The sequence below is a fragment of the Gavia stellata genome, chromosome 4 (assembly GCF_030936135.1).
Source record: "Gavia stellata isolate bGavSte3 chromosome 4, bGavSte3.hap2, whole genome shotgun sequence".
In the NCBI taxonomy this organism is placed as follows: Eukaryota; Metazoa; Chordata; class Aves; order Gaviiformes; family Gaviidae; genus Gavia; species Gavia stellata.
The window spans coordinates 45,070,276-45,097,480 of record NC_082597.1 but is presented as its reverse complement, the minus strand read 5'-3'; the positions used below and the strand labels follow the sequence as shown (position 1 = coordinate 45,097,480).

Genomic DNA, 27,205 nt, shown 5'->3' with positions numbered 1-27,205 from the left:
AAAATGTGTTCTTTAAAGTACACTGGGATCTAGATTTCTAACATGGTCTCTTGAACATGCCATGGGTATGTGGCACAAAGAAAATCTGCAAATTTGTTGTTCAAGATTTTTGAAGTAAGTAAATGGCTCTGACCGCTAGTTCTGTACCATGTTAAAACACCCTTGTGATGTTCCAGAAGTACAAAGGAGTCTTATGGTCATCATAAAAGAGAACATGAAATTTCTCAAGATATGGTAAGAACCTTGGCTGAGCTGACACTCTTCCTTCCCTGTGCAGTTCATCTGGCACATAGGACACAAGACAGGAATGAAAAGGGGAGAGTATTCAGAAACTCTGCATGACAAAATGGGTCTTACCCTTCTCAGTTTAGTAAGACTTCACAAAACCATGCTCAGAAAATGCCTGTATTTCATCTTTCACCAGACCACTCTGGAGAACATTTCAGAGAAACTGCATAGACTAAAAGATTGCCAGATGCTCTCTCTGCCTGCAAAAATCATCAAAAACAAGGCTTCAATTGAATTGATGTAAGTGCTTAGATTCTTGGAGAAAGTGTACTAATTATGTTTTTTGGGGAAATGATTTGATAATTAAGCACTGAGGAAAAGTTTAGAAGAAAGAAACACCATCTATTCTGATTAAAGAATCCCTGGAAAGGCAATCTTAAATCTGCGTTCTGAAACTGGTAACTGAACAACATATAGCTATGTTCAGACTTAGAGAAAATAGTGAGAAGATATTTTTGTTGTGAAGTGTGAAACAGCTGGCTTATAACAGAATCTGTTGACTTGCAGTGTCATTATTTTTAAACAACATTTGTGTATTACAGCGAGCTAATAGAAATGTTTGGGTGGAAGAGCTAAGGATTACAATTATTACTTTGAATTATTATTGATTACTATATATTAACTGAAAAATAGAACAGACAGAAGTAATTGTGCACCGGAAGTTCCTACATAAACTCCAAATGACAAATAACCAATTAATTTTATTTTGATAGGTCCATACATATTAGCCTAGTCACATTCCGTTCAATGAGAGCTGCTGAGTGCTTTGGACTTCTAAAAAGCTCAGTGTTTAAATGAGGTGACTAATTATAGATTATAAATGTCATTTTATGAGACTACAACTCATTGTAAAACCTTTGTATTGGAACTACTGCCTTCAGCTTGGGACAGCAATAATGGAACAGTGGTAGCTTTTCAGCAATGTATGCAGGTGATTTCTGAAGCTGGGTGATACATGAAAATGCAGGAGTTAAAACCAGATGAGTTCAGAGCATGGCATTTATCAGTTCATACAGCTGCACCTTACCTTTCTTTTCCTTCAGAATTGGTTACTTGCAGCCATGTTAATTAGCAAGTTGCAAATTCAAAAGCCAAGGTAATGAGAGCCGTTGTGCTTACAGCAGGGAGGCAGTCTTCAGGGTAAAAGTCTAATTGCAAATTGATTTAATTTTGCATCCACATTGCTGTTGTCAGTAAACCATGTCTTGCTTTGAGGAATCAGGTTCTGTTGAATTAAATAAAACATACACAAGACAGAACCTGAATACCAGTCTGGAAACTAGTACAGGAAAAGAAGTAATCAAACTGAACTGGTCATCATAATCAGGAAAATGACCGTCACTGATAAAGTCATTGGTGCAAACACTGAAAGCCCAACCGCATCACCGTTCACTGGACGATACAAAATCATGCAAATTTCTGCTTTGGCTATGGAGGACAGCATCAGTGTTTTTTGTATTAATTTTAAGATTCTGGGTGGTGTTCCTACAAAGTCATTTGAGCCCACTCAACTCTATGAAACAGAATCACCTAACAAAGATTCTCATCTGCAAGCATCAAACTAGTATTTAACAATAGGATAAAGAAGCTTTGTCATATTTGGAAGGTACACAATGAAGAATATAAAGGCTCTGAAATGTTTACAAGAATGATCACTAGCAGTGACATGGGTAAACCAGAAATTGTATATCTGATGCTGATTGCCCATGAAGAGTCAACCTTTTTTTTTTGCATTTTTCAAGCTGCAAAGTCCATCCTGCACGATCTACTAACCTTCAAGGTCATTATGGTAAAGAAACTGACATTATGAAAAACCATAGAAAAACTTTTTCTACAGTTCTTTCCAAGGATATAATTTTTCATTGTTACAAGAGAATTAGGAATCAGCATCCAAGATATCAGTGTCATTAGTGAATAATGGCCAAGAAAGATTGCCAACTAATTAATAACTAATTAATTGAAATTGCTTTTGGACAAGAGATCCCTCTGAAGGTTCTGGATCATCCGTGTTGCTCCATTTGGATCCAAAAATCATGTAAATTTGCAGAAAGACGTGGTATATATACACCTTTTGTCTTGAGTTAGCTGATGCTAGGCCTGAGTATTTCATTGAACAAGGGTTTATTAAGGTGATCACACAACTGGCACCATCTTTACGAACTGTATCATTCATTATACAAGCTGAAAGGTAGTGTGTGAGCACGCTCAAGCAGCATCAATGCCTCGTGGCTGCTTATATTTAGCTGTCTTTCCAGATAGAGGATGTGTTTTTGCAGAATTTGATTTTACACAGGCAGCAGCAATAGTTTATAAACAACAAAGAGTCTGCGGATGCTCAGATTATCACCTTTCATTGGGGAGCTTTTTCAGTCAAGCATCTCAAATTTGACATTTCCATGGTTCCAGGAATTTTGTAACACTTCACATAAACTATTTTCCAGAATTCCAACTGTTCAGTACTATGATTATGTCCTGATGCTGGGTTCAATTAGCAGTGAACTTGCTGAGTGTTTTTGGGAAGTTTTAAGCTGCTGGTGAAGTCATGTATCTGAAGTAAGAGGAGAAAATATGAGACTGGAAAAAAGCAATGTCACTTTCTTGAGATGCATGACATTCTCTGACAGAAGATAAATGCGTGCTCGTAGTGTGCCTGAACTGAAATTCAAGGAAGAATTTGATGATCAATACAGAAACTGCCTGAAGTGATCAAATGATTTTTTCCTCACTAACATAAGCTATCTAATCAAAGGGAAATTGTAATTGTGTTTTTACTTCTGAAAAAAGTTACTGAGTCATCTTAGTTACACACAGCACATCCAAGAACTGCATGCATACAAGCACAGACCAATAGTTGTGCCTGTAACCCAAACTGGCATCAGTGCATAGAGAGTTGTAAATGAGACTAACATTAGTTAAACTACTTAATGTGACTTTACCAGAGTTCCAAAATTTCCCAGTAAGCCATGATCTAGACTGTATCAACATATCAACTGTACCAGGCCCTTGCAAGGAATTAGCTTTCTGACTGTGATAGCTTTTGGTTTGAAATATCTTGAGATTATTTCCATCACAAATATCTGAGGTAGTAACACGAATTCTTTATCATTTGTTTGCAACTTAGTAGTATCAGACAACTGAATCGATTTGTCTGTTATACCAACAGCTTTTTCATTTGAGCTGTCGTTGCACACTGCTGATCCCAGCAAGCAGTCATGCTGAACTATGGTGAAGACAACCAGAAATGCACTACAGATATTCTTGAAAGAGATTGTATGATGTGATGGTTTTGGCTGGGACAGAGTTAATTTTCTTCATAGTAGCTAGTATGAGGCCATGTTTTGGATTTGTGCTGAAAACAGTGTTGATAATACAGGGATGTTTTAGTTACTGCTGAGCAGTGCTTACACAGAGTCAAGGCCTTTTCTGCTTCTCACACCGCCCCACCAGCGAGTAGGCTGGGGGTGCACAAGAAGTTGGGAGGGCACACAGCTGGGACAGCTGACCCTAATGACCAAAGGGATATTCCATACCATATGATGTCATGCTCGGTATATATGCTGGTCATCGGCCTTTTTGGCGCCCAACGTGGACTGTCGTGGTTTAAGCCCAGTTGGCAACTAAGCACCACACAGCCACTCGCTCACTCCCCCCCCTGCCCCAGTGGGATGGGGGAGAGAATCAGTAAAGTAAAAGTGAGAAAGCTCGTGGGTTGAGATAAGAACAGTTTAATAAGTGAAATGAAATAAAATAAAATAAAATAATAATAATAATAATAATAATAATAATGAAAATAATAATGAAAATTGTAATGAAAAGGAAAATAACAACAACAACAAAAAACAAGAAAGGCAAGTGATGCAAATGAAAACAATTGCTCACCACCCTCCGACCGATGCTCAGCCCAAGCAGCGGTTCCCCGGCCAGCTTTCCCCCTGGTTTATATACTGAGCATGACATCGTATGGTATGGAATATCCCTTTGGTCAGTTGGGGTCAGCTGTCCCAGCTGTGTCCCCTCCCAACTTCTTGTGCCCAGCCTACTCGCTGGTGGGGCGGTGTGAGAAGCAGAAAAGGCCTTGGTGCTGTGTGAGCACTGCTCAGCAGTAACTAGAACATCCCTGTGTATCAACATTGTTTCCAGCACAAATCCAAAACATGGCCCCATACTAGCTACTATGAAGAAAATTAACTCTACCCCAGCCAAAACCAGCACACATGATAAGACTTGTCAAGTTCTCATTGTCCTGCACAGCACCCCTTGTCCAGTTTACTAGTATCAGTTCAGCAAGATGGCATCATATTTCAGATCTTACGATCTTAACTCTGTTGTACCTGAGGCAATGCAGTACTAGCAGGAACAGATTGGATTAATCTTTGCCATCCTTACATTCCTTTTTGCCACAAGAATTCATACGTGATAGAAACTCTTCAGCTGGACCACATGGCTTCCTTCCACAATTATCAGAGACAGCAGACCTGTCTCATATGTAGTCTAACTCCATCATCCACATACTTGTTCTTTGACACAGTAAGCTTGCAGAAGTAGTTAATGAATTAGTGTAAGTGACTCTTCTAACTTTTAGTACAATGGAAAAAAAAGTCACATATAAGTAATATATAATATGTGAGAAATTCGGGTCAGCCCATCTAGCAGAATATTCTGACTATTTAGAAAGTGCGTATGAGCCTGGCCACTTCTGGTCATCCATTCCCTTTGTACTTCCTCAGTATCAAGAACTGTCTAATCAGGGATGTTACAGGGCACATCCCTGACTAGTTCTGTTAGTATCTGTTTACAGACATGTTGCCCATGAATTTATCTAATCCCTTTCTGAACATCTCAATAGTGTCTCACCTCCCAAAGTATTTTTTGTAATTACTTGCATCTCATAGTGCTTGCAGGATCAGGTCCCAAGGGACAGGCCAGTGAAGGGAAACCTAGATAGATAATCCTTCTTGGACTAACTATGAGAAGGGTCTCAGAGCTGCCACGAGACATCAGGAAATACGTAGGTTAGCACATGCCAATTAGCAGTAATGCCATCAAGGGTCTGATTCCACACGGGTCTTAAGTGCCTGTGCCCCACTTTGGGTGCCTAAATTCACGACATAGATTTTCAGGCCTTGCTGCAAAACCTTAGACATGTCTGAAAAGTATATATGGGCCATGTTCTTCTTCAGTAATCTTCCAGGGGTATCTAAACATCATCTTCTCGCCATATGCACAAATCCCTCACTGTTGGCACAGCAGGACAGCTGGGTGCATTATTTTTAATGTGCTTCTGCCTGGCATATTGACAGGACCTAGAAGAGATCTACCCAGAACACACTTTCTAGATTGGACCTTGAACACAGCTTAGCCAGGGGCATTTTATGTAGCAGTTTAGGACTTACCAGAATGTCACTCTTCTTGATGAGACTGTACCTACCTCTTTGTGAAACAGCAAGATAAACGGCGCTTTTGACAGAACAAGACCCTGGGTAACCTGATCAAACTCTGAAGCTGGCCCTGGGCTAGATGAACTCCACAGATCCTTTCCAGCCTAAATTATTCTAATATTCTGTTCTAAAGCTGAGGAAGAGCAGTCATGAACAAGATAGGATAAAAGAAAGAAGACAGAACTAAGGCTGGGAAAGAAAGGATAGCATAGACATGTTAGGACAAAATCAGAAAGGCAAAGGACAAAGCAAGAAATCACTATCAAAAGACATAAAAAGTAAGAAGAAACTTTCAGTAAGTATTGCAATAGCAAGAGAACTAAGGGAGCCTGAAAGGAGAGAAAGCCGTTAACAGATGATGCTGTGCTTAATGCCTCTGTCAATTCAAATTACAATGAAAAGATGAAGTGCATTTAGCTGGTTAACAAAATTATTAGCACTAGTAACAAAAGAAGAAGGAGTCAGGAGAGGACAGGAAAACCAAGAGGTAAAATAATTAGATTAACTTACGTGTTAAAATTGGTTTGGCCTCAGTGTACTCAGAGTTGGCTGAACTGATCTCAGTGCCATTTCCTGATATCTTTGAGAACTTGTGGGGCATGAGTGAGATTGCAGAAGAGTATAAATGGGCAAATGTAATGCATGTTCTTAAAGAGAAGGAAAGAGGGACTTGTAGATGAGGAGTTCAACCTAAGTTTCTGTGAAAATACTGGAAAATGATACGGTATCAGTGTGCACCTGGAAGAATACAAAGGGGTAAATAATGCCAACATGAAGTTGTCTTGTTCCTGTTAAAAAATCTTCAAGACCAAGCTGTGTCAAATCAATTTATTGTCCTGACATAATAGGAGAACAATTCTTGTGGTTATGGGATAAGCAAAAGTCACTTACTTGATTGTAATGAAGTCTTTTTTTATACAGTTTCACATGACATCCTCATATGAAAACTAGGAAAATGAAAAACCTATGGGTATTCAACTCCCTGGAAAGTCATCAAAGAAGAATTCTGAAATGAGGGACTTCCCTTCTGCTCTGGGAACTCATGTTTTAATTAATAACTTGGATGATGGAATAGAAAATATGCTCATCGAGTTTGCAGATATCACAGAGATGGTATGAATTATCAGCTTGTTGGAGGACATGCTTAGATTTCAAACTGATTGCGATGAATCAGAAATAAGGGCTTTAATAGGTTTCAATTTGGTGAGGACAAGGGCACAAATGAGCACTCAGACAAGCCAGATCACTGCAGAAATATACACTGAGTAACTAGGTAGGTGGTAATTCTACAAAAGAAGGAAACTGATGGTTACAGTGAATCGTAAGATGAACATATGTCATGCTGGTGAGAAAAAACCCACACATCCCACTAGGACATACAAGGAGGGAGGCACGAGGTAGTCCTACCGTCCTGTTCCAGGCTGGTAAGACTTCAGCTGTAACTCTGTACCCGTTTTCAGGCACTGCACTGCATTTCAAAACAGATACAGCTGGTACAACTAGAGAAAGACAGAATGCTAACAAGAATGATGAGAGGCTTAGAAATATTGTCTGAGTAAACGTTGAATGGATGTGGTGGTATAGACTAGAGAACAGAAAAGTTAAGAGGAAGCGCTGGCAGCAATCAAACAGTAAACAGCTGCTGCAAAGATGAACACAGTAAACCGATGCTGGTGGGTTAAAAAAAATACATGCAGTAAGTCATAACAAGGCAGATTTGGGTAAGTCTCCTGATGGAAGGAAGAACACCAGTCTGGCTTAGCTGCACAGCAGCAACTATATAAACCTCTGCCAGGAGTAATGTAGCCTTCAAGCAAAATATGGCAGACTATGGAACTTCCTAAGGTTCCTTTTTTGCCTTATTTTGCTATCAATTATGCTATCATTGTTCCCTATTAGGAAGAATTCTACTTTGTTTGGGATAGCTGAGGAGAATTTAGGATGGAAAAAGAAAGGCAGTAGGTATCAGGGCTCTTGCAGGGAGGGAGAAGACCCAGCCAGGCTCCTGTAATTTTTTTTAGTACTGTACTTGGGTGTTTGAACAGCTGCCTTCCACATTTCATGTGAGAGCCTGCCCCCCTCAGGCTACATCCCTTTCTGAATGAATATTTCAATATTCTTGAAAGTGGCACTACTGGGGCAAGACAGATAGCGCACATGTGATTCCCCGGCAGCCTTAGCCCAGGGATCAGCATATTTGCCTCAGTTGTGATAAACAAGGATAAACAGACCCCTGTTCTGAATCAAGCAGAGGATGAAACTAAATCAGTGTCTCTTACATCTTATTTGAGTGCTTAAAATACAAGCCTAGAGACTTACTGCTTGATTCGTTTTAGAAGGGGAAATCAGAACTGGCAATTCCAATTGAATTAGACAACAATTAAATCATAATTAGATGACGATTCCCTAACAAGAGGGTACGACAGTCATAGAGCTGTGAGGGCACATACACGTTGCCACTTTTTAGCTGCATTGTCAGTCCTTGTTGTCTCCTAAGTCCCATTCATAATTTCTGAGATGACTTTCCGGGGAGTTGAATACCTCATACTTGGAGTTTGGGCACTTACTTGTCAGCTAAGGATTCTGCTGAACAACAGGATGTCCAAGAGTTAAGCACGGTAACACTTAAATGTCCTTGAAATTCTCTAGCACAAGCGAACTCCTATTTTATGTCCAGACCCCTCGCTGGCTTTGTCACCCTTGTCTGGAGCGTGTCCAGAGAAGGGCGATGAAGCTGGTGAGGGTTCTGGAGCACAAGTCTTCTGAAGAGCGGCTGAGGGAACTGGGGTTGTTCAGTCTGGAGAAGAGGAGGCTGAGGGGAGACCTCATCGCTCTCTACAATTACCTGAAAGGGGGTTGCAGAGAGGTGGGTGTTGGCCTCTTCCTCCCAAGTGATGAGTGACAGGACAAGAGGAAATGGCCTCAAGTTGCGCCAGGGGAGGTTTAGGCTGGATATTAGGAAAAATTTCTTTACTGAGAGAGTGGTGAAACACTGGAACAGGCTGCCCAGGGAAGTGGTGGAGTCACCATCCCTGGAGGTGTTCAAGGAATGTGTGGACATGGCATTGTGGGACATGGTTTAGCGGGAATGGTGCTGTTGGTTGATGGTTGGAATTGATGATCGGACTTGATGATCTTCCAGGTCTTTTCCAACCTTAGTGATTCTGTGATTATTCTTTTTTCAGTACCTCTCTCTTTGACCTTCAGACACAACAAAAAAACAAACAAACAAACAAAACTTCACACACAAAAGACCTTCATGGAATATGGAATGGATTGTAATCTGTCTGGTCCATATACTGAAAACTTCCTGTGCCCAAGAGCCAGAAGTGTTTCTGGTTTACAGACAAGCAGGAGAAGAGCATACATTTGGAAAGGCTTGCATGCAGGAGAGGGCATTGATTGCCCTGGGATCTCACTGCTCCCGTGCGAAACAGGATGGGGCTGAGTGTCTGGGCTATTTTGATGATGTTGGCCTCAACAGCTTCCACTGGCTCACTTCCTCCCAAAGTCAGGGGTTTGGATTACCCAGCAATGACAGCAGACCCTCATTGCCAGTCATGTGAAATTTCTTTGGCGTGGAAACTTTGTTTGAATTGTGTGTAAGCTGTGTGCAACACAAGGCTAGCCTCTGCTGAAATATAAAGCCTAAAATTATTTTTGCAGTCCTTCTCTAGAACTATACATAGTTCTTCTACAGTATATACTCTTTTGATTTCCTAAGCATGACTGAAAATATTCTATATCGATCATAAAGAATTATTTTAAAATAGTAATAGAAAATCTTGTTTCATTTGATTTGCAGTCTCTTAGAAATAAAACCATAAGGGCTTTCTCACAGATTTACTTCTTTGGACGGACAAACTTTTTACCAAAGTTCATCAAAATACTGAACTGTGACTTATGTTTGGAATTTCCTTCTCAGGAAAAAGGAAAACACAACATGTGATGTTGAATATCAGTGGAATATAATACTTCTATATTTAATTAATACACTATTCTTTTCTCCTAAGCATTTTAATACATGCTGTGTCAAACACGTTGTTCACAATGGATTTTTGTTAAGTACAAGGTTCTTTTCATACAGATACTGGCTCTATTAACATGTTTTCTTCAAGCTCATGTCTAAGTTTTAAATCCTTCTGGAATTGACACCAACTGTCCATTTTGACACTTGTTCATTAGTTTTCTCTCAATGGAAGCATTCTCCTTCTTTCAGCTGTTGTAGCAATTTTATATTTCACAGTTTCCTTACAAGACCCTGCTGAACACTTTTCCTGGTTTTGGAGAACCAGATAATATGACAGCCCAAAGTACTTCACAGCTCAATTAGAGCAACTTGCCACTTGTTCCAGTGCACATTAAAAAAGGAAAGCTTCAATCTGACCCTTTGCAAGTTTTTTTTTATCAGAATCAATTACTTCCGTAGATCAAGACTTAATGGTCATGACTGTTAATCCAAGTCATGCTTCCCTTTGCTAACCTGAAGCAAGCTAGTCACACCTGATCTGACTGATTTAGATGTGCCTTTACTTTCAAGAGCTTAAGTATCTGCTTGTGCGTGCATGTGTGATAAAGGATGTGTGGATGTGGTATATCATAACAGTGATCACAAGTTAGAAAAAATGTTGGCATCTTAAGTTAATTGTTGTCATTTTTCTATTATTCCAGACATAGAGCTAAGAGATTTTTGCCCAAAGAGTGAATAAGAAGGAAGATGCCTTTTGTAACAAGTACCTGTTGTGTTCCTGGGGGCTCATTTGGAACCTTTCCAGAAAGATGAAGTTAGCTCTCTGCAAATGCTCTCTTCGCGAATGCCCTCCTTATTGAGGGGCACTGCCTACCACTACTTCTTTTTTGTCAAGATGAGAGAACTGAAGGGATGATAAAGGCAAAGCAAAGCATGAGCATTGTGTGGCAGTGATGCTGTCCATAGTGACTCTTGACAATCTACTGGCCATTTGTTTGTTTTGGGATGACGTTGATAGGAAAAAGAATATTTTACTTTGACAGTATTCTTAGTTGTGATAGGAGGTGTGCAAAGACATTTTGGGAGAAACTGCTTTCCCCACAGAGCTTCCAAATATAACTAGATAGGACACATAAATGTTAGAAAAAAAGGTTTAATACAAATTTCTTTTTTTTCTTCTTTTTTTTTTTTTTTTGGCTTAGGGAGTTGGGATGATACACAGAAATTAAGTGATTTGTTTCAGACATGCAAAGTTTGTGAAAACCTGGAACCAAGCACAGATTTTCTCCCACACTAGCACAGGACCATCTTTCTCTGAGTGCCAGTTGGCTCTGGTAGTGATGTCAGGGATCCCTTCTGGTTTCAGAGGGAACGCACCAGTATGCAGGAGAGGAATGTTTGTCTCATTAAATTATGTACAGAGTTAGTATAGCTGACACAATTAATCTCCATTAACCAGCAACCTATGTCCCCAAAACCTGCTTAGGAGTGCCAGTAAAGGATAAGACGAATTGGAAGGGCAAAAAGAATGGGAAAATCAAGAAGTGATAAATGTATCTGCCTTCTTGAGCATTCAGTCACATTCTTAGTGTAGTGTATTTAGTAGGTATGTTTTTACAATAATGGTCACCCCACAGGAAGTGGACATATTTTTGAGGAATTGCAATCATATGGCCATTATTATAGAACATGTTTTATCAAAGCATCCTCCTTATGGCCGTTTTATCAGGACAGCTCAGTATTTTTCTAAGACAACCTGTAACTATTCAAAAGTCAGTATTTCCAAATTCACATTCTGACAGAGAAAAAAAAATATATAAAGGGGAGAAATGTGTCAAAAACTTTAAATACGAACCATGAAGAAGACAGTATGTCTTTGTGAGTTTAAGCAACTATTAATACCAATTAAATGAGAGGTTTTGCTTCTTGCTGTCCTAAGCAGCAAAGATGAGTTGCTGACAATGATGACAATGCCAGCTCTGAATTTTCTTGTTTATCCTTAGCAGAGAAAGGTTCAAATTAAAATCCTACACATAAATATCAGTCAGCTTTGTGAACACCTCCTGTACTCTCTGACTGGGACAGCGCCTTGTCACGTAACTACCCTGTTCTCAAAAGGGAGTAAGATTACATGCTAGGCAGCCCATCTCCTCAGGTGAATTCCTTGCCCATGCCTGGAGTGCAGTATTGTGATATTGCAGCTCATTTAAGAATTCTGTGCACAATATACAAGCCCAGATTCACACTATGGATATTGTCTCTGTTACAGTGACAGAGAATTAGTAGAATTCTGTATGAAAAAGTTAAATGGAGCTATTGTGAATCCCAACAGAAGACTGATAAATGAAAAGGCACAGTTCTGTAATTGTTACATGCTGGATTCTGAGAAAGGGATTACCAACATATTAAACAAATTAAAAGTGGATAAATTTCACTTATCTGCAGTTATCCAAATCTGGTGAGCACGTGCGGACAGCAGACTGAGGGGAAGAGAGGGACATACAGGTTTAATTACTTTTCTGCTTATGCCTCCATTAGTGGAAGAAAATCCTCTTCTCTGTCTATACTCTGTCTGCACTTGCGGTGGTAAAATATTTGTTTATATATTTAAGATTAGTGAAAGAATTGACTAAATAGGGTCCTTTGGTTCCTAGCACTAACTTGAATCACAAAGGATGTTATCAGCTGTCATAATAGGTTTTTCCTGTATTTGTGTTTTTCAAGTGAGCTAGGGACATTTTACAGTAAAGCTTATTTAAGTGCATTCCTGCATGGATGGCAAAAGTGCCCTGTATCTTGCAGTACTCAGCTCAAAGGTTGTGTTATGTTGTCCCAAATATGCTCTGTGTGTTCTAGGACACACTTCCTGCTTAGCAGCCTTCATGGAATGCAACTGTGGATGGTAGAGCTTTAGTTGCATATTAGGTTTCCAGTATCCAAGTATTCTTTTTATATCATTCAGAATTCCATCTCCTGCAAAATATTTCAGGAACATCCTTGTAAAACTTCCTTCAGCTCATTATTGACTGTAAGGAGTACCGGAATGGTTTATTCATGATTACAGTGGATAGCTGGGTGCAGCTGCCATCCTACAAAAAGATCACCCTGGTAACACCAATCAACAAGCAGAGTAAGATGATCCAAATATAACGGAAACCTTCTAAATGTTGTCTTTCAGCTGAAATACAGAGGCACAACTTCATCGCAAACTTTGCCCAATGATGTGGGATCTGTGAAATGTATCATCATAGACATTGTTATTCAGTGCTGAAAAGCTATTGATTTTCAGTTTTCCTTACATAGTGGAATCTGAGAAAGGGCCTACATGATAAGGGAGCTGTGAGAATAAATAATTAAAATAAGTAATTAGTTCAGCATCGTTTGGGAAAAGAGAATCACCATGCAAAACATCAAACATTGGATCCGTCTTGCTGTCTTCAGCTGTCACTGAACAATGACCAGTGCTAAAATTTATATCAGCATTTATTATAGTGGTAGGGGCAACTTCTGGATAGGAAGCCAGTTTATTCTTACAATTGTATACAGTGCCTGTTCTGCAAAGGCATGCAACTGATATCACGGTTCAGCTCTCAGATCAGCACAAAAGTAGGTTTGCACTTGTCTCATACCTCATAACCATAGCCACATAGAGGACAGGGCAGAAAATGTATTCTGGGCAGGACCCAGCGCAAAAATGCAGCTGATACTTCGTGATGTCATCTGGAAATCAACTCATAGGGAAAGGGTTAGAGAGAAGGTTTGAAGTAAGACCGCTACACACTTACCCGAGAATGATGTATGCCTGTAGATCATGCCTGCAGTATTTGAATTCAGATGATCCATATTACTGTTTACAATTCCTTCTAATATAGTCACATATAGACAAGCAATACAGCATTAGAAAACAGAACAAAACATGGCGAACACTGTTGGGAGGACTTGTCTTTTCAGCACCATACATAGAGTGGTGACAGAACAGTCATGGAAAAGTGGTGAAACAGTGGACCACCTTTCAGTACAATATCTCCGTCTCAGTTCCTTAAAATCAAAAAACACTGTGTGTCAACGGTTTCCAGTTACAGTCTACTGCACTCAACGCATTGCAGGTTTTGCAGCACTGAATGGGCATGTAGCTTAATTATAAAACAGCTCTGAATTCATTATTACCATATGTATATCCCCTAAAACAGAGACCTAATTGGATAGTTTTCATAGTTCTTTAAAACAAAAATTAATTTGGATCTGTCTATTTATATAGTTTCTGTATTTCCATGGGCAGACAATGATCTTGTGTAATGCTTAATATACATCTAATGCATACTCTGAAACAGGTACTGTTCAAGTTTTATTTTACCTTGCTGTCAAAATATTTTCAGAAAAAAATCTCTTCTGCCCACAGACCTCACAGGACTTTGTGTCCCGAATCTCTGCAAACTCATGTCCACATCTAGGAGGCTTTGTAATTTCTGTATGCAACCAGGAAAGCTCACTGTCATATTACCTTTGTATGAAATATGATCGATTCATTGCTCTTTGCTGCTTTGCCTTAGTAACTGCATATGAGCATACTTTGTAGTGCAGCAGTATGCAGATGGTATTATACAGATTAATACACATTCTTAATCTTTCATATAATGTTATGAAATTAAATTACTGAATAGCTCCATGTATACAGTAAAAGCAGTATACAGTAGCCTCTTGTAATGATATCCAACAGAACTGGCTATAAATATATATATATAAAGACTGTTTCTTCTATGTATGCAGATATATCAGTCTCTATAGAAATTGCCTGAGCAATTTGATACAGTATGACCTCATTTCAATACAGCTGTAATCATCCTACAGAATTTGTGCATTCTTCTCCAGTTTTTATTCGCTCAGTTTCTAATTTTGATAGAGTACACTCTTGTGATATTAGTAGCACCAAGAATCTGTAGAAAATGGAGTGGCAAAATTAAAAATTAAAATGGTGTGCTGCTTTATGTGTATATATTCTTAAAGTAGCAATTGGACAAATTCTGCTTGCCTCCAGCTCTCCAGTTCTGTCAGTGGCACCACCATAGGTGCCATTGCATAAGGGAAGGAGGGCTGGAAGGCAAGAGACCATGTGGAAATTTTTCCTTCACAACTAAACAGAGGTCTGGGAGATCTCCTGCTGTGTAGATGCTCCCCTATCCCCGTAAATCATTGGTGGGCACATGAGAAGGTCAGTGAACTACTGCTGTATTTGTACTGAAAACCAGTTCTTGGAGAGAATTGCTTGGAGATATTTCTTTCCGTGGCCATGTGTCTTGTACGCTGTGGCCAGTTTATGCTGAATATTGGCTTTTACCCTAAAGACAATGCAAAATGTGTCAAGGTAGCATGTATCAGATTGCTTACATCAAATTGTACAATAAACTACTTGAATTACTTTTCACTTTTTCACTTTGTCTCTACAGAAAAGAGAGTCATATTTTCTAGTATCTTACTAAGTTGTCAGACAAGCATGCTACTGAATGTAGTGTTTGACCACAGGCAGGTCCCCTAAAGGGGGATGTAGGCATCTTCATCGTTAAGTATTTTATAAAATAGAAAACACTTAAGCACATTTGGAACTTCTGGAGTTCATCTGTAAGTTGCATAAGGCTTCTTAGCTTTTTCCTCCACTCGAATGGGGAATGACACACATACAGATATTCCACCATTGTGGATATATTATACAAGATTATGACGCTATAATGTCAATTTATCGCAGTCCTGCATGTACTGCTACCCAGTACAAATACAAATAATGAAAAACATCTGTAAGTCCCTATAAGCAATTTGTCAGAATACTTTAAAGTACATTATAATAAATGAAGAACACATGTTTCATAGGAACCAAATGAAACTAGAGCTGTACCGAATGCTTTGCCAGAGACTTGAACAGCTGTGGACATCACCTCTCTCTCCCTCTATCCAGCTTTAAAAGGCATTGTTTTCCTTTTAGCTTGACAGGTGATGCTTACGATACCCTCAGTCTTCCTGAAAGATAGATTGCCCAAAATATCTCTGTAGACCATTTTCCATCTCCTTAAGCACTGTGTTTTAATTTTCATTTTAGATATTGGGCACTTTCTGCTAAACTACAAAGAGTCCTTATGCACCATCCTTGCCAGCTTCTAAAAAGACATCAAACACCTACAGTCATTAACTTATGAAAAAATATCAGGTTAGATACTGTATAGTATCTTCTGTCTGGTAGCTACAGTTAAGAGATGAGAAGTTTTGTTCATTGACTATTCTGTTCAGAGTGCGCGCACACAAACACACCCACACGCATACACCTTTCAAGGTTCTAAAGAGGTTTGTCTGACTTCCTGAGCTTGATGCCTCAACAAGGCTATGGATTTCTTCTGTCTGAACAAAATATAAGATGGCAACTCCAAAGTCTCCTTGCTGTTATGTGTTGCATCTCAGATTAAGGTCACAGCTTTAGTATTATTCAGAATAATACTTTTCTTTACACAGAGAAAAACTTAGCAATCAACCGTCCCCCTGCAATAATGTCAACTGAATACAGTCACTTCCATGTAAAAACAGGGCACACAGTTTAATTTTCACTCTATAGTCTACCTGTTCTACCAGTTTTTGCTTTACTTCTCAGATAAGAGCTTCCTGCTTCTCTCATTCCTGTTCCAGATTTATTTCCAATAATGATCATCAGTGAGAGCGGAAGATGTTTTCTTTTATTAAATCTCCAAATATTAGTTCCCATACTTTTCAGTGTCTACAGTGATTCACCAAACCTGAGAAAGGAGCAACAACTTTTTTCCTTGACAACTCTGTGTTATAAAATATATTGTTATTAAATTTTGTGTAACTTTTCAAAATACTGAACAGTGTTATATTCAAGAAATGTGAATGAATTATAAACATTCTATTACTCAAGTCAATCTAACATGCATTGTAATATATAATAAATTCATAGTTTTACTTTGTGTTATCTGTTTTAAAAAGTAGCTGGAATGTAAAACACTTTCTTCAGCATTGAACATATGCAATCACCATTGTATATTTAAAAAAAACAACCCACTGATTGTAAGATAGCTTAAATAGCCCCAAGTGTCCCTGAAGAGCTACTGTGTGCTGTGTAAAAGCTGAATAATCCTCCCCATGTCAGAAGGTGACTCTTCAGCTGTTCAGGATCATGAGCTGATATGCTACCACTCGTAAAAAAGATTCAAAACACAAGAACATACATTTAGGTAAAGATCACTGTGATGGTATTGGAATTAATCTGCAAGAGCTGACAACATTGAAACGAATCTAGCAAGAATGATTCAAGGAATTGCAGGTTTTACTGAAAACCAAAACACAAAGAACACAGCAAATTCACCCCAAAATAAGTTCACTGGGAATATGAAATTTTTACATCGTATTTGGCTCATTTTTCTTCTTTTACAAAGATAACTGGAAAAAAAGGAATATGTTCAAACACACTTTCTATTTAAATACATACTGAATGCAGTATTCATATAATACCAGAAGTGCAGTCTGTGCAAAACTACTCTAAATCATTATTGCTCGGTGATCTGAATAAAATACTTTAACATATTTATGAAGGCACATTGATAGAAGAAGAGCTGTTTCAATCATCTGTGTTTGTTTTAATCATCAAAATAGGGGAATTCACTTTGGCCCCTGTACTTAGAAAAATATAACTTTGACTTTCAGAATCTCAATATCTTTAATATTTAGTCTTAGTATTTACATGGTAGTTTCTTCCCATTCAAGCTCCACATCACCTACAAAAGAAACAGACAGATTACATTAACCTACCTTGTAAACAAATAGTAACTAATGGCAGATAACTGTTGTGGCTGAATTTAAAAGATCTTGCAGGGAAAAAAATGGAAATCTTGAGCAATGACTATTACCATGAGGGAGACTAAAGGGCAGCAAAATGCTAGAAAATTACACTTCTGAAGCCAGAAAATACATGTCAAAGTATTTGTTTCTGCTTCTTAGTCTGGACAAGTCAATGCACCTGCTCTGAAAAAATAATATTTGTGACAGTCTGTATCTCCTTACCTTCCATGGCATCCAGAGAGTCCATCTTTTGCAGTGCTGAATAATTAACAAAACATATGGGCTGACTACTTCCCTTGCTTGTCAACAGATCCAATACACATTGATGCAAAAATATATATTGTGCCTATAAGATGTGAATTTAAAGATGTTTGATTAGAAGAAAAATGTACTTCTAATACCCAAAAACTTTTTAATTTTTTATATAACATTTAGATGTTCTCAAAGTAACTGCAGTTTAACTCAGCAATCTCAATACTTCAATGTATCATATATGCCTGATCTGATTTCATTCGTTACGAGGCATAATGCGTTAACATTTGTCAAAACATGTTAATCCTTATGCCCAGTAAGATATATGAAATTAGACTAATCATAACTGAGACTAATAGGCTGTTCCACAATTTTCTGTAAAGGTTTCTTCTATGAAAAGTTGTTTGATTACTTTTTGCCACTAGATTCAGACTGAAGAAACTGAAGCACATGAATGTAATATTCAGATAAGAAAATTTTTCTCTTTCTAGCATTGAGAAAACCAGCAGGGTGCACTCAAATGCAAAAGTTCAAGTAAATCTACATGTTCTAGGAGCATACACCATTGCTAAGAGCAAAAAAACCCATTATTTTTAGTGATACTTCTTAGACTGTAGCATCACTTTTAACAGGCTATAATGCAAAGAGTGGGCAACTAAAGTTAATCTGACACTTCCAAGGACATAAAGTAATTCTGGGTAATGATTGCTGAAAAGAGAAAAAATTTAAAAAGACAATGTAAGAATGAAATAAAGAATGAAATAAAAGAATGAAAACAGATAGAAAGAAAATAAATGAATTAAGTGTATCTTCATGTAGGAGAAGTACTGTGTATGTAGATGCCGAAAACGAGGCAGATCACACTATCACAGATTTGTTTAGATTGGAAGGAACCTCCTGAGATCACCTAGTGCAACTCCCGCTGCTTAAGCTGGGTCAGCTAAAGCACATTGCCTAGGACTTTGTCCAGATGGATTTTGAACATCTCCAGATGGAGATGACCAAAATGACTTTAACTTCTTGACTTTTGCATGGGTAAATACATTAGTGTCATTTTTCTGCTCAATAATTGCTATTTTGTTTCAGAACTGCCTTCAATTTTCAATCCAAGTGCCTCAGATTTATAAGAGAATTTTGCTTACATGGATAATGTTTTAGGGTCACAGCTCCAGAGGCATGGGTAATTAAAACAGACTTTCACAGGCCCCTGAAGTACACAGTACCAGTACGCTTTTCAATAGCTTGCTTACTGAAGCAGTAACATGGCATTACTTCAAACTAGCCTTTGTGGTTGACTTGGTAAGATGATAAACCTTAACAGATCCACTGGACAAATATGGATTTCTAGAATGAAGGTCTTACATTTCAGTGGACTTTAGCTTGGTTGGTGTAAAACAACCAAAAAAAGTATTCCCAGAATTCATCATCACAGGAAAGTCCTGGCAATTGCACCAAGACTTCAAAAGGAAAAACTGAAAGCAATTGGTAATCAGACAGCATCTTACAAGAAACAGCATGACACAGTATCACAGAAGGTCTCACAAAATCTGAAGTGCAGTTGCTGAAGAGATGTTAACCTCTCTTCATACATTCTGACACACTTTTTGTATATTCTGACATGACATAGAACAGCAGAATTGCTTTCCTAATGGAACAGTCCCTGTACATTAAAATCTGTTTAAATCCATCAGTCATGTGGAAGTTTATCCTGAAACTGCTCACCTATACTGAGAAGTTGGTAACTCATGCTGTAGACTCAAAGGCTTCAGGCAGCAACCCTGGGTTAGATCTGGCCTGCAGAAGGCTTATTCCAGAAGCCTTATGCTAATACAGGTGGATTTTCATTCCACTGGGCATTTAGGATCAGCTTTAAATTCTGCTGTTACTCCTTTACATGTGCCCAGATCTCCAGATACAGCAGAGGTCTTCCTTACCAGCAGGCCATCACTAACTTATATCCACACTCACTAAGTCTGCCAGAAATGCACTTTTTTAGACTCTAAACCCACCATTGACTTGATTCTGCAAACTCTGAAGACTGCGCTTAATTCTATCCATATGTGTTATTTTATCTGAAGCAATTTAAAAAGAACCAAGGAATCATTAATGAGGTCAAAGGTAAATGAATATTTAAAAGTTTGGAGGACTATGCTACATACACATACACCAAAAAATAGAGTTAAGTAGAAAATAAAGTCAAATTAAGCAGTGCCTGAGCAAATCCAGTTTTTATTTAACAACTGTTCTTCACCCAAAACTTGAAATGTACTTTCTCAAAGTCTGAGAAATTATGATTTATGTTCTAAAAATGAAATATGTCAGCACTCTTTTCAGCACTTGTCAAGACTTTGCTCCCCAAATATACTTAAATAGATACAAAGCATACATTTGCACAATGCTTGAAATCCAAATAGAAGCAGGATCTGGTAGAAAATGTGTTAGGTGTCCAATTGTTACGAGCTTTCTAGTCTTGTTTTGTAGGCAACCAGATGATTAACTTTTTAACAACAGGAAAACAGAATAGATAAATATATAAATCTTACCAGATTTTGTACCATACACATTCTTTCACTTCTTAACTCAGCTACAAGTCCATAAATATCCACAAAATCATGGTCATTTACATGTTGGGTTAAATGGTCAAGTGCAATATAAACACCTGTTCTTCCAACACCAGCACTGCAAACATAATACACAAGATAAAATAAAGTTTTTATGTTCAGTTTTTTAGTATAAAATATTTTTGTAGAATATTTATAGAATAAATTAAGTTTATTGTGAAAACTACAGAAAAAATTAAATCTTTTTCTGTATCTACTTTTTTTTGTGTGTGTGTGTCTCCTTGTTGAATGGGATCAAATGAAATCTGGATTTGAGCCATGTTCTGATTTTAATTTTACAAGGGGTTGCATCGGACAAATGAGATATAACTAAACCAAACCTGTATAAGTGGAAAAAAGACCCTACAGCTTTTCTGTGATTTTTCTAGAGTGCACTAATTCAAAGGAAAAAAATCACAAGATTTTTTTAAATCACACCTGGATTCTGTGATGCTTTTGATATTTAAGACAAAACAACATGTGTTCTAGCAAAGCATTTGAAGAAAATACTTTTAAAAGGAGGATGAGTGGGCAAGACACGCTGGTAGCTAGTGTTGTTTTATTTAAAGGTTTGAAAATGAACAGGATTTTCTCAAAATCACTATCAGACTTCTCTGCAATTGGTGTAATAAATGCAAAGTATACCACTGCAGATAAGCAGTAAATGTATAGCAAAACTCTCTTGAACCAGCAAGATCTAACGGGCAGAAATTAATGAATGAGTTTTCTGGATATAAGAACACATAATGCTACTTCATAACCATCAGAAATTTGAGCACAGGTGGGGTATCTGGCCCATGCTGGCCCCTTTAAGTATCTGCATTATGAAAAGGGGATAGGATTCATCGCAGAGGGGCCCCAGAGCACATAAGTGTCCTCAAAACATGAAGACTGTGTAGTTCTCTCCTGTAATAGTCTCTCTGGCCCCTGCAGTAGAGGGAAATGTCAAACTGCCAATGGCAACGATATGAAATAAAATGAGGCTTTAGGACCCATTGTGGATGGCACCTGTAGGACAGTGAACACAAATAAAAAGAACTCCCATGCATAACAAACTGGAAGTTATCAGTTAGGGAAGAGATTTGTAGCACCAAACCCAGCTTTTCCTTCCACATATTTCCAGACTCACACTGAGTGAGAATGAGGCAAAGAATCAATTGCAGACCTCTGAGTTCAGATCACTATTTTGGAATGTGCCCACTCATTCGGTGGGAACACTGACCTGCATATAAAATGCAGACACACTCACCACCTTCCTGAAGACTTAGCCTTCCCCACACACTTACTCTTTGAAATAGCAGTTTAAGGGTGTTGAGTATGAAATCAATGGGAACTATGACAGCTGAATGACTCTAACCACCAGACCATTTATTTAAGAGCCTAAATATAGATTCTAGCTGTTTGCAGGCATCCAAGCTTGAAATCTGGCATATGCAAACTCTTACTCCTATTTGTCATTCTCTGTGGCTCCCAAATAGTTTCTTCCTCTTGATATGTGACATGTACATTTTAAATACTATTTTTAATACTTATTACTTAAGAAGAGCTATAATTATAATAGAAGTAATTAAAACCAACATGTCAGTTGCTATTCCTCTTCTTAGGATAAAGAGGAAAATTGAGATAAATCCAGCAGTACCTTATGGTAATTGTTGAAGTAACTATTTCACTGACATCACCTCAATGGGATTTCCAAGAATGGAAGAACAGAGACACATTGGCATTTTACCTCCTGGAAAGGACTAAGGAGCACTGCTGGAGAAACCTTCACTGCTGTCCATACTAGAACCATACCTGTGCACTCAGCTTTCATTGTTGTTCTTCTGGCAACTTCCCTGAGCATTAATATGCCCTTGAAAGTATAAGATACTAAACAATGATTTGGTGAATATGCTTACCTGCAGTGAACCACCATCGGTGTATTATCATGCGCTCGACTTGCACGGATAAGTTTTACAAAATGGATAATTGGTGCAGTAGTTTCAGGGACTCCATGTTCTGGCCAAGAAGTAAAGTTACACTGCCGCACCATCATGCAGTCTCCATGCTGAAAAATATAAAATAAGGCAGTTTTTGCAGAAGAATTGTGACTGAAGATCCAGAAAGCTACATGTAACCTTCTCAGCAATTTCATGTAAAAAAGAAAGTCAGAATAGCATAATAATTATAAGATGTACTTGTATCAAAGGGTAATTTGTTGTGCACAGATCTTATGGCAGGTTTTTTGAGAGATGGCATCAAGTCCATCTTTCAGGAAGTATTAATGACTTCAGCAGTCACTCTCCATTTGACTTCAGTCGCTGTATCAGTGTAATTTGTAGATTACAGGTTGAAGTTTCTATAGCTTGTTTAGAAGTTTAGTGAACTGGGATGACAAATTTATTTAGGAAAAAGCAACCATTCTAAGACTGATCTAATGTAGTGAAGGCAAACACACATACGTTGGTAAACACGGATATATTTTCTAAGTGTTTGATGCCCTCTCAGTCAGACCAGCAGCAACAGTAAGTCAAAGAAAAGAGCAGGTTATGATCTGATATCTAAATGAACTATGAAGGACATAAGAATAAAAGCACAGGATCATGCCAAAGGCCTGTTTTGTAGCAAGGAGTACCACAGTTTAATCAACTATTGTGTAATGAACCAGTTCCTTTTTTTTTAATTTATTTTGAATGAACCACTTGCTCTTTTCATATTGCAAGAAACACTGAACAACTCTGAACAATTATGTGTAGCAACTGCTTTGGGTCTATATTTTTAAAATTGGTCAACATAAAAATAAAAGAGAAGTGACTTTGGATGCAATATGGCAATAATTGTGAATGATTTGCAGCACATATGCTTTTCACCTTCACTGGAAGATCATCAAGAATCCATCCATCTATGAATGGAAGATGAAATACAATCTTAAAGCCAGCAATATGGCACATTGAATGACATGCTTACAAAGGACATCACTTCTTGTGCAGGGTAGTTCAGCTATAGTAAATGGATCACTTAGTCAATTCAGGTTATGTTTTGTTTTCTTTTCTTTTCAGCTTCCCCCTGGTCAACACAGATGACTTTGCATTTTGCTGGCATGCATTTTTACTCTGAATAGTCCCTTTTCTAATCTTGTTTACTCTATGTCTTATTTTAGCTGAAAAAAGTTTATCTTCTCTCACTCATTTTAAAACGTTGAATTGTCCTGTACTATGTGCACAACATATCCTTATGGGGTGACCACTGAGACAATCCCCTAACTGCTGTGTTCCTTTTGTTACATGCACATGCCACAGGATGGTAATGCATGTACTTGGATAGCCAAGTTCAGGTCCTAGGATCTGGCTGCACTGCATGCAACACAGGTCAATGTTGGGAGTGCAAAAGAAGGCTGTTTCATGTTGGGTCATTATGACCAGATTGATTTCTGAGCCCACCTGCTGGTCTGATTTAACGCTGGGTGCTAATTTTTCCAAAGAGTGGAAACTATAGTTGTGGATCATGACAAAGATGAACATCTATGCTGTACCTCCTACCCCCCTTCCCAGCACAAAGAGTGGGAGTAATACTGATGATTCTCATTTATATTGGGTGAATCTCCTGGGGGTGGAGGCCAATACAACTGGTGGTACAATGAAAAACAGCTGCGCTGCACCAGAGAATCTTGCCCTTTAATCTGAGAGGGATACATTCAAAGGGATTTGTCTGATCCCAGAATGGTTAGGATTACTCCTTTCTAGAAAGACAACTGAGGTGTCCAAATAGAAACTTCACCTCCCACCAGACCAGAGGTTCGGTAACCTTGATAGGCCCTTCATAGCATGTCAGCCACATATCTGAGCTCTTTGTGACAGAAACTAGGAAAAAACCCCAAAAAACCCAGGAATGAAAACAAAATGCAGGAAAACCAAGCAGTACAATGCATATGCATTAAAAGAGTAAAAGAATAATACTGAGGGATAGTTGGGTGGAATGGAGCACATCTGATGTGCTTTGAGGTGTTGGATGGGTTTTATTAAATCAGCTTCCAGTTCTGGCTTACCCTTTCAATTTTTAGATCTCTGATGGTCCAGTCTATTTGAGTATCTTCCATCAATTTAGTAATCACTATATCCCCAAACACAGTAACTGGTTTATTATCTTCTGGCCAGTACTGATGACATCTTATCTGCAGGGAGATAGTTACTAATTAACAATGATTGTATTATAATCTTGACAGAAACTACATACAGAATTTCCAATTATATCAAATGCTGTTAATTGGTACACTGGTAACTCACCCGTCCTTTTTCAAAACATTGTGTAAGCATCACAAGTGTTTTTGCTCTTGTCTCCCACACCATTCTCCAGAAATCGCCCACTGTTCCTGGTAATGGTCCCTGAGTTGCAATAAACTCGTTTGGACATAAATAACCCTAAGAAAAAGAAAATATTTAATACATCGTGGTTGGCAAGGAAAAAAAGGGTTTGCATGTGACTGATAGTTGTGCCTGTAGCTATCATGCCTAAGGCTAGAACCTTCTCAGACATACGAAATGAATTGGCATAGGCCTGGCTAATCATTGCATGGCAGATGGCCTTGGAAACCTCAGGAAGTAATGGCATTTTTTCCACTGTGCAGATCAGTTATGAACCAATGCTCTAATAAAGTTTGGGAAATGCCATCCTAATAGAAATGCATTTAGCAGAGAAATTACAGGGACATCAGGTCCGTAATTCCCATTTAAAAATATCTAAGCCTTCATATTAGCCTTACTGCAGATCCAGCCAGAGGCCGCCAAGAACTGTGTCAGGAGGTGGCCAACAAAGTAGAATTAAATAGTGCCAAGGAGCAGTGAAGCCAGGGTAACAACTGAGGAGCAGTCTGAGAGCTAGTGCAAGCTACGCACCACACTGATGACCTTGTCCTTCCAGTGACCATCAGGGACCTGCTGTAACTTAGGGATGGAGCTTACTCAAACAAATGATCTCTGATAAAAGGTCTTCAAGAAACCTACTGTAGGGGTTGACTTTTATTTTAGTGTTGGCTTCTGCTGTTTAGTTAATTTACAAATTGATGTAAAACTTGGGGAGAAGGAAGTTTGTAAAAAAAACCTGTGCAAATGCTGTCAGTGCATGGGTTCTCATGGATCTGTTTCCTCAAAGAAACTAAGCATACCCTACAGGAGCTCCTATGTACTACAGAAAGTCTAAAATAACAACAGCAGCAATAATAGCAATAAATTTATGCTGTAGATCTAGCAGTCTATACTATCACAGAGTTCTACTTATTGCTCAAAACAACTGACACAGTGGTTTATAGCACTGCCGAAGCTCCTTGTTGGAATTATAGCCCTATAATTCACAGCTGCCTGTTACTTATTCCATCTATAATACACAGAACAGGTGGCAGTGAGAAACTATGTTAATCCTCCCTAGTTTAAGAGTGAGGTGAGAAACTATAATTCAGGGATACAAAGCTCGCAGTTCAGTTACTGATTTTTTCTTGTTTAACCAATGAAAATAAAAGTAGCAGCCAAGTTCCCCTTTGTTAGATATACATACAAGACCTCTCTTTCCCTCTCTTTATATGGATATGCTCATGTATATACACCTAGAAAAATAGGTATGTAAATATACACACACACGTATATTTACAGCTATATGCATTTATACATTTACACATCCACAAATATGGAAAGTGAGAGCATATAAAGGGCAAAGCTTTAGCCCTGAGAAATCGTAACATTACAGTTGTCTATTCACTGATGAACGGTGACCTAAAGTGAGATACCTGTATGCACTAAAGACATAAAAAATTTCGGCAGGAAACACTCTCTGCAGCTGGCTTTCGCTGCAGCTTTTTGGAAGTTGCCGTTAGTATTCCCTGCCTAAGCCTTGGTATGTCAGCTAGTGACAGGAAGGGTAAGGACTAGGCCATGCTCCAAGGTGTCTGGTCTCCTCAGTGGTTCTGTGTATAGTCCCAGCATCAAGTAACAAGGTGCAATGGCTCTTCTTACCTGATAACTGTCAGAACTAGGACATTCCATAGAAAGGGAATAAATAGCTTTTGCTAATGAGAGAGGAAGATGCTCTCAGCTCTATTGCTTATTCTCTGTGAACGTCTTTTAGTTACCTGGAAATAACTATTTCTACTTGCCATTGTGTCATCTGTTTAGACTACAGTCTGCATGCCTTGCTATGTGTTTGAATAGTGCTTAGCGCAAATCAAGTCTTGACCTCATGTGAGACCACCAGCCACTGCTACAACAAATTAAATGCATAACTATAAGTCACACTTCGAGCTTCAACAGAATAAAAATGAGACGAAAATATAAATGAAGAATTTACTGAGAACAGAATTAGAAAATGGAAGGTCTAGGAAGAAGGCTGAGGATGAGAAAAATAATATTAGTTTCTTCTTCAAGAAGCCTATTTGCATTTTCCTCCATCATAACTTTCACAAAATAATAAGGGGCATAGCAATCCCGCTCACCAAAATTATTAGCCATTTCTATGAAACTTCTCAGTTCAGTTATCTTTACACAGTCCTGTTCATATACAATAGCTCCAACTCCTGAACCAAGAGACCAAATAACGCCTGTCTAAACAACTGACCTCAGTGGAAGTTTCACTATTGTCTTTAATGATAATGGTATGAGACAATTTATGGAAAGTAATTTGCTGGACACAGTTTTGAATATTACTGAAAATCATTGCTTATCAATGAAAATGGGATAATTCATATTTTTAACTAGTCATGTTCAATGCCACAGGAGTCACTTGAACAGTGCCACGGCAACAGCAGCTGTAATGAATGAAAGAAAAATTAGAATCCTGTTCTTCTCGCAAGTTATTTT

The 27,205-nt window shown here is 38.3% G+C and overlaps 1 protein-coding gene across 1 annotated transcript in view; it reads right to left on the bottom strand.

Annotated features, from left to right (window-relative positions):
• Positions 1 to 17,430: 17,430 nt before the first annotated feature.
• Positions 17,431 to 27,205, bottom strand: part of PTPRQ (protein tyrosine phosphatase receptor type Q) — a 108,704-nt gene continuing 98,929 nt past the window's right edge. The window contains exons 40-45 of the mRNA XM_059816157.1: positions 24,647 to 24,781; positions 24,409 to 24,534; positions 22,283 to 22,431; positions 20,328 to 20,463; positions 17,755 to 17,878; positions 17,431 to 17,468 (exon numbers count right to left, since the gene is read on the bottom strand). Of these exons, the coding sequence (XP_059672140.1) occupies positions 17,431 to 17,468; positions 17,755 to 17,878; positions 20,328 to 20,463; positions 22,283 to 22,431; positions 24,409 to 24,534; positions 24,647 to 24,781 (708 nt within the window). The remainder of the gene's footprint in view (positions 17,469 to 17,754; positions 17,879 to 20,327; positions 20,464 to 22,282; positions 22,432 to 24,408; positions 24,535 to 24,646; positions 24,782 to 27,205) is intronic.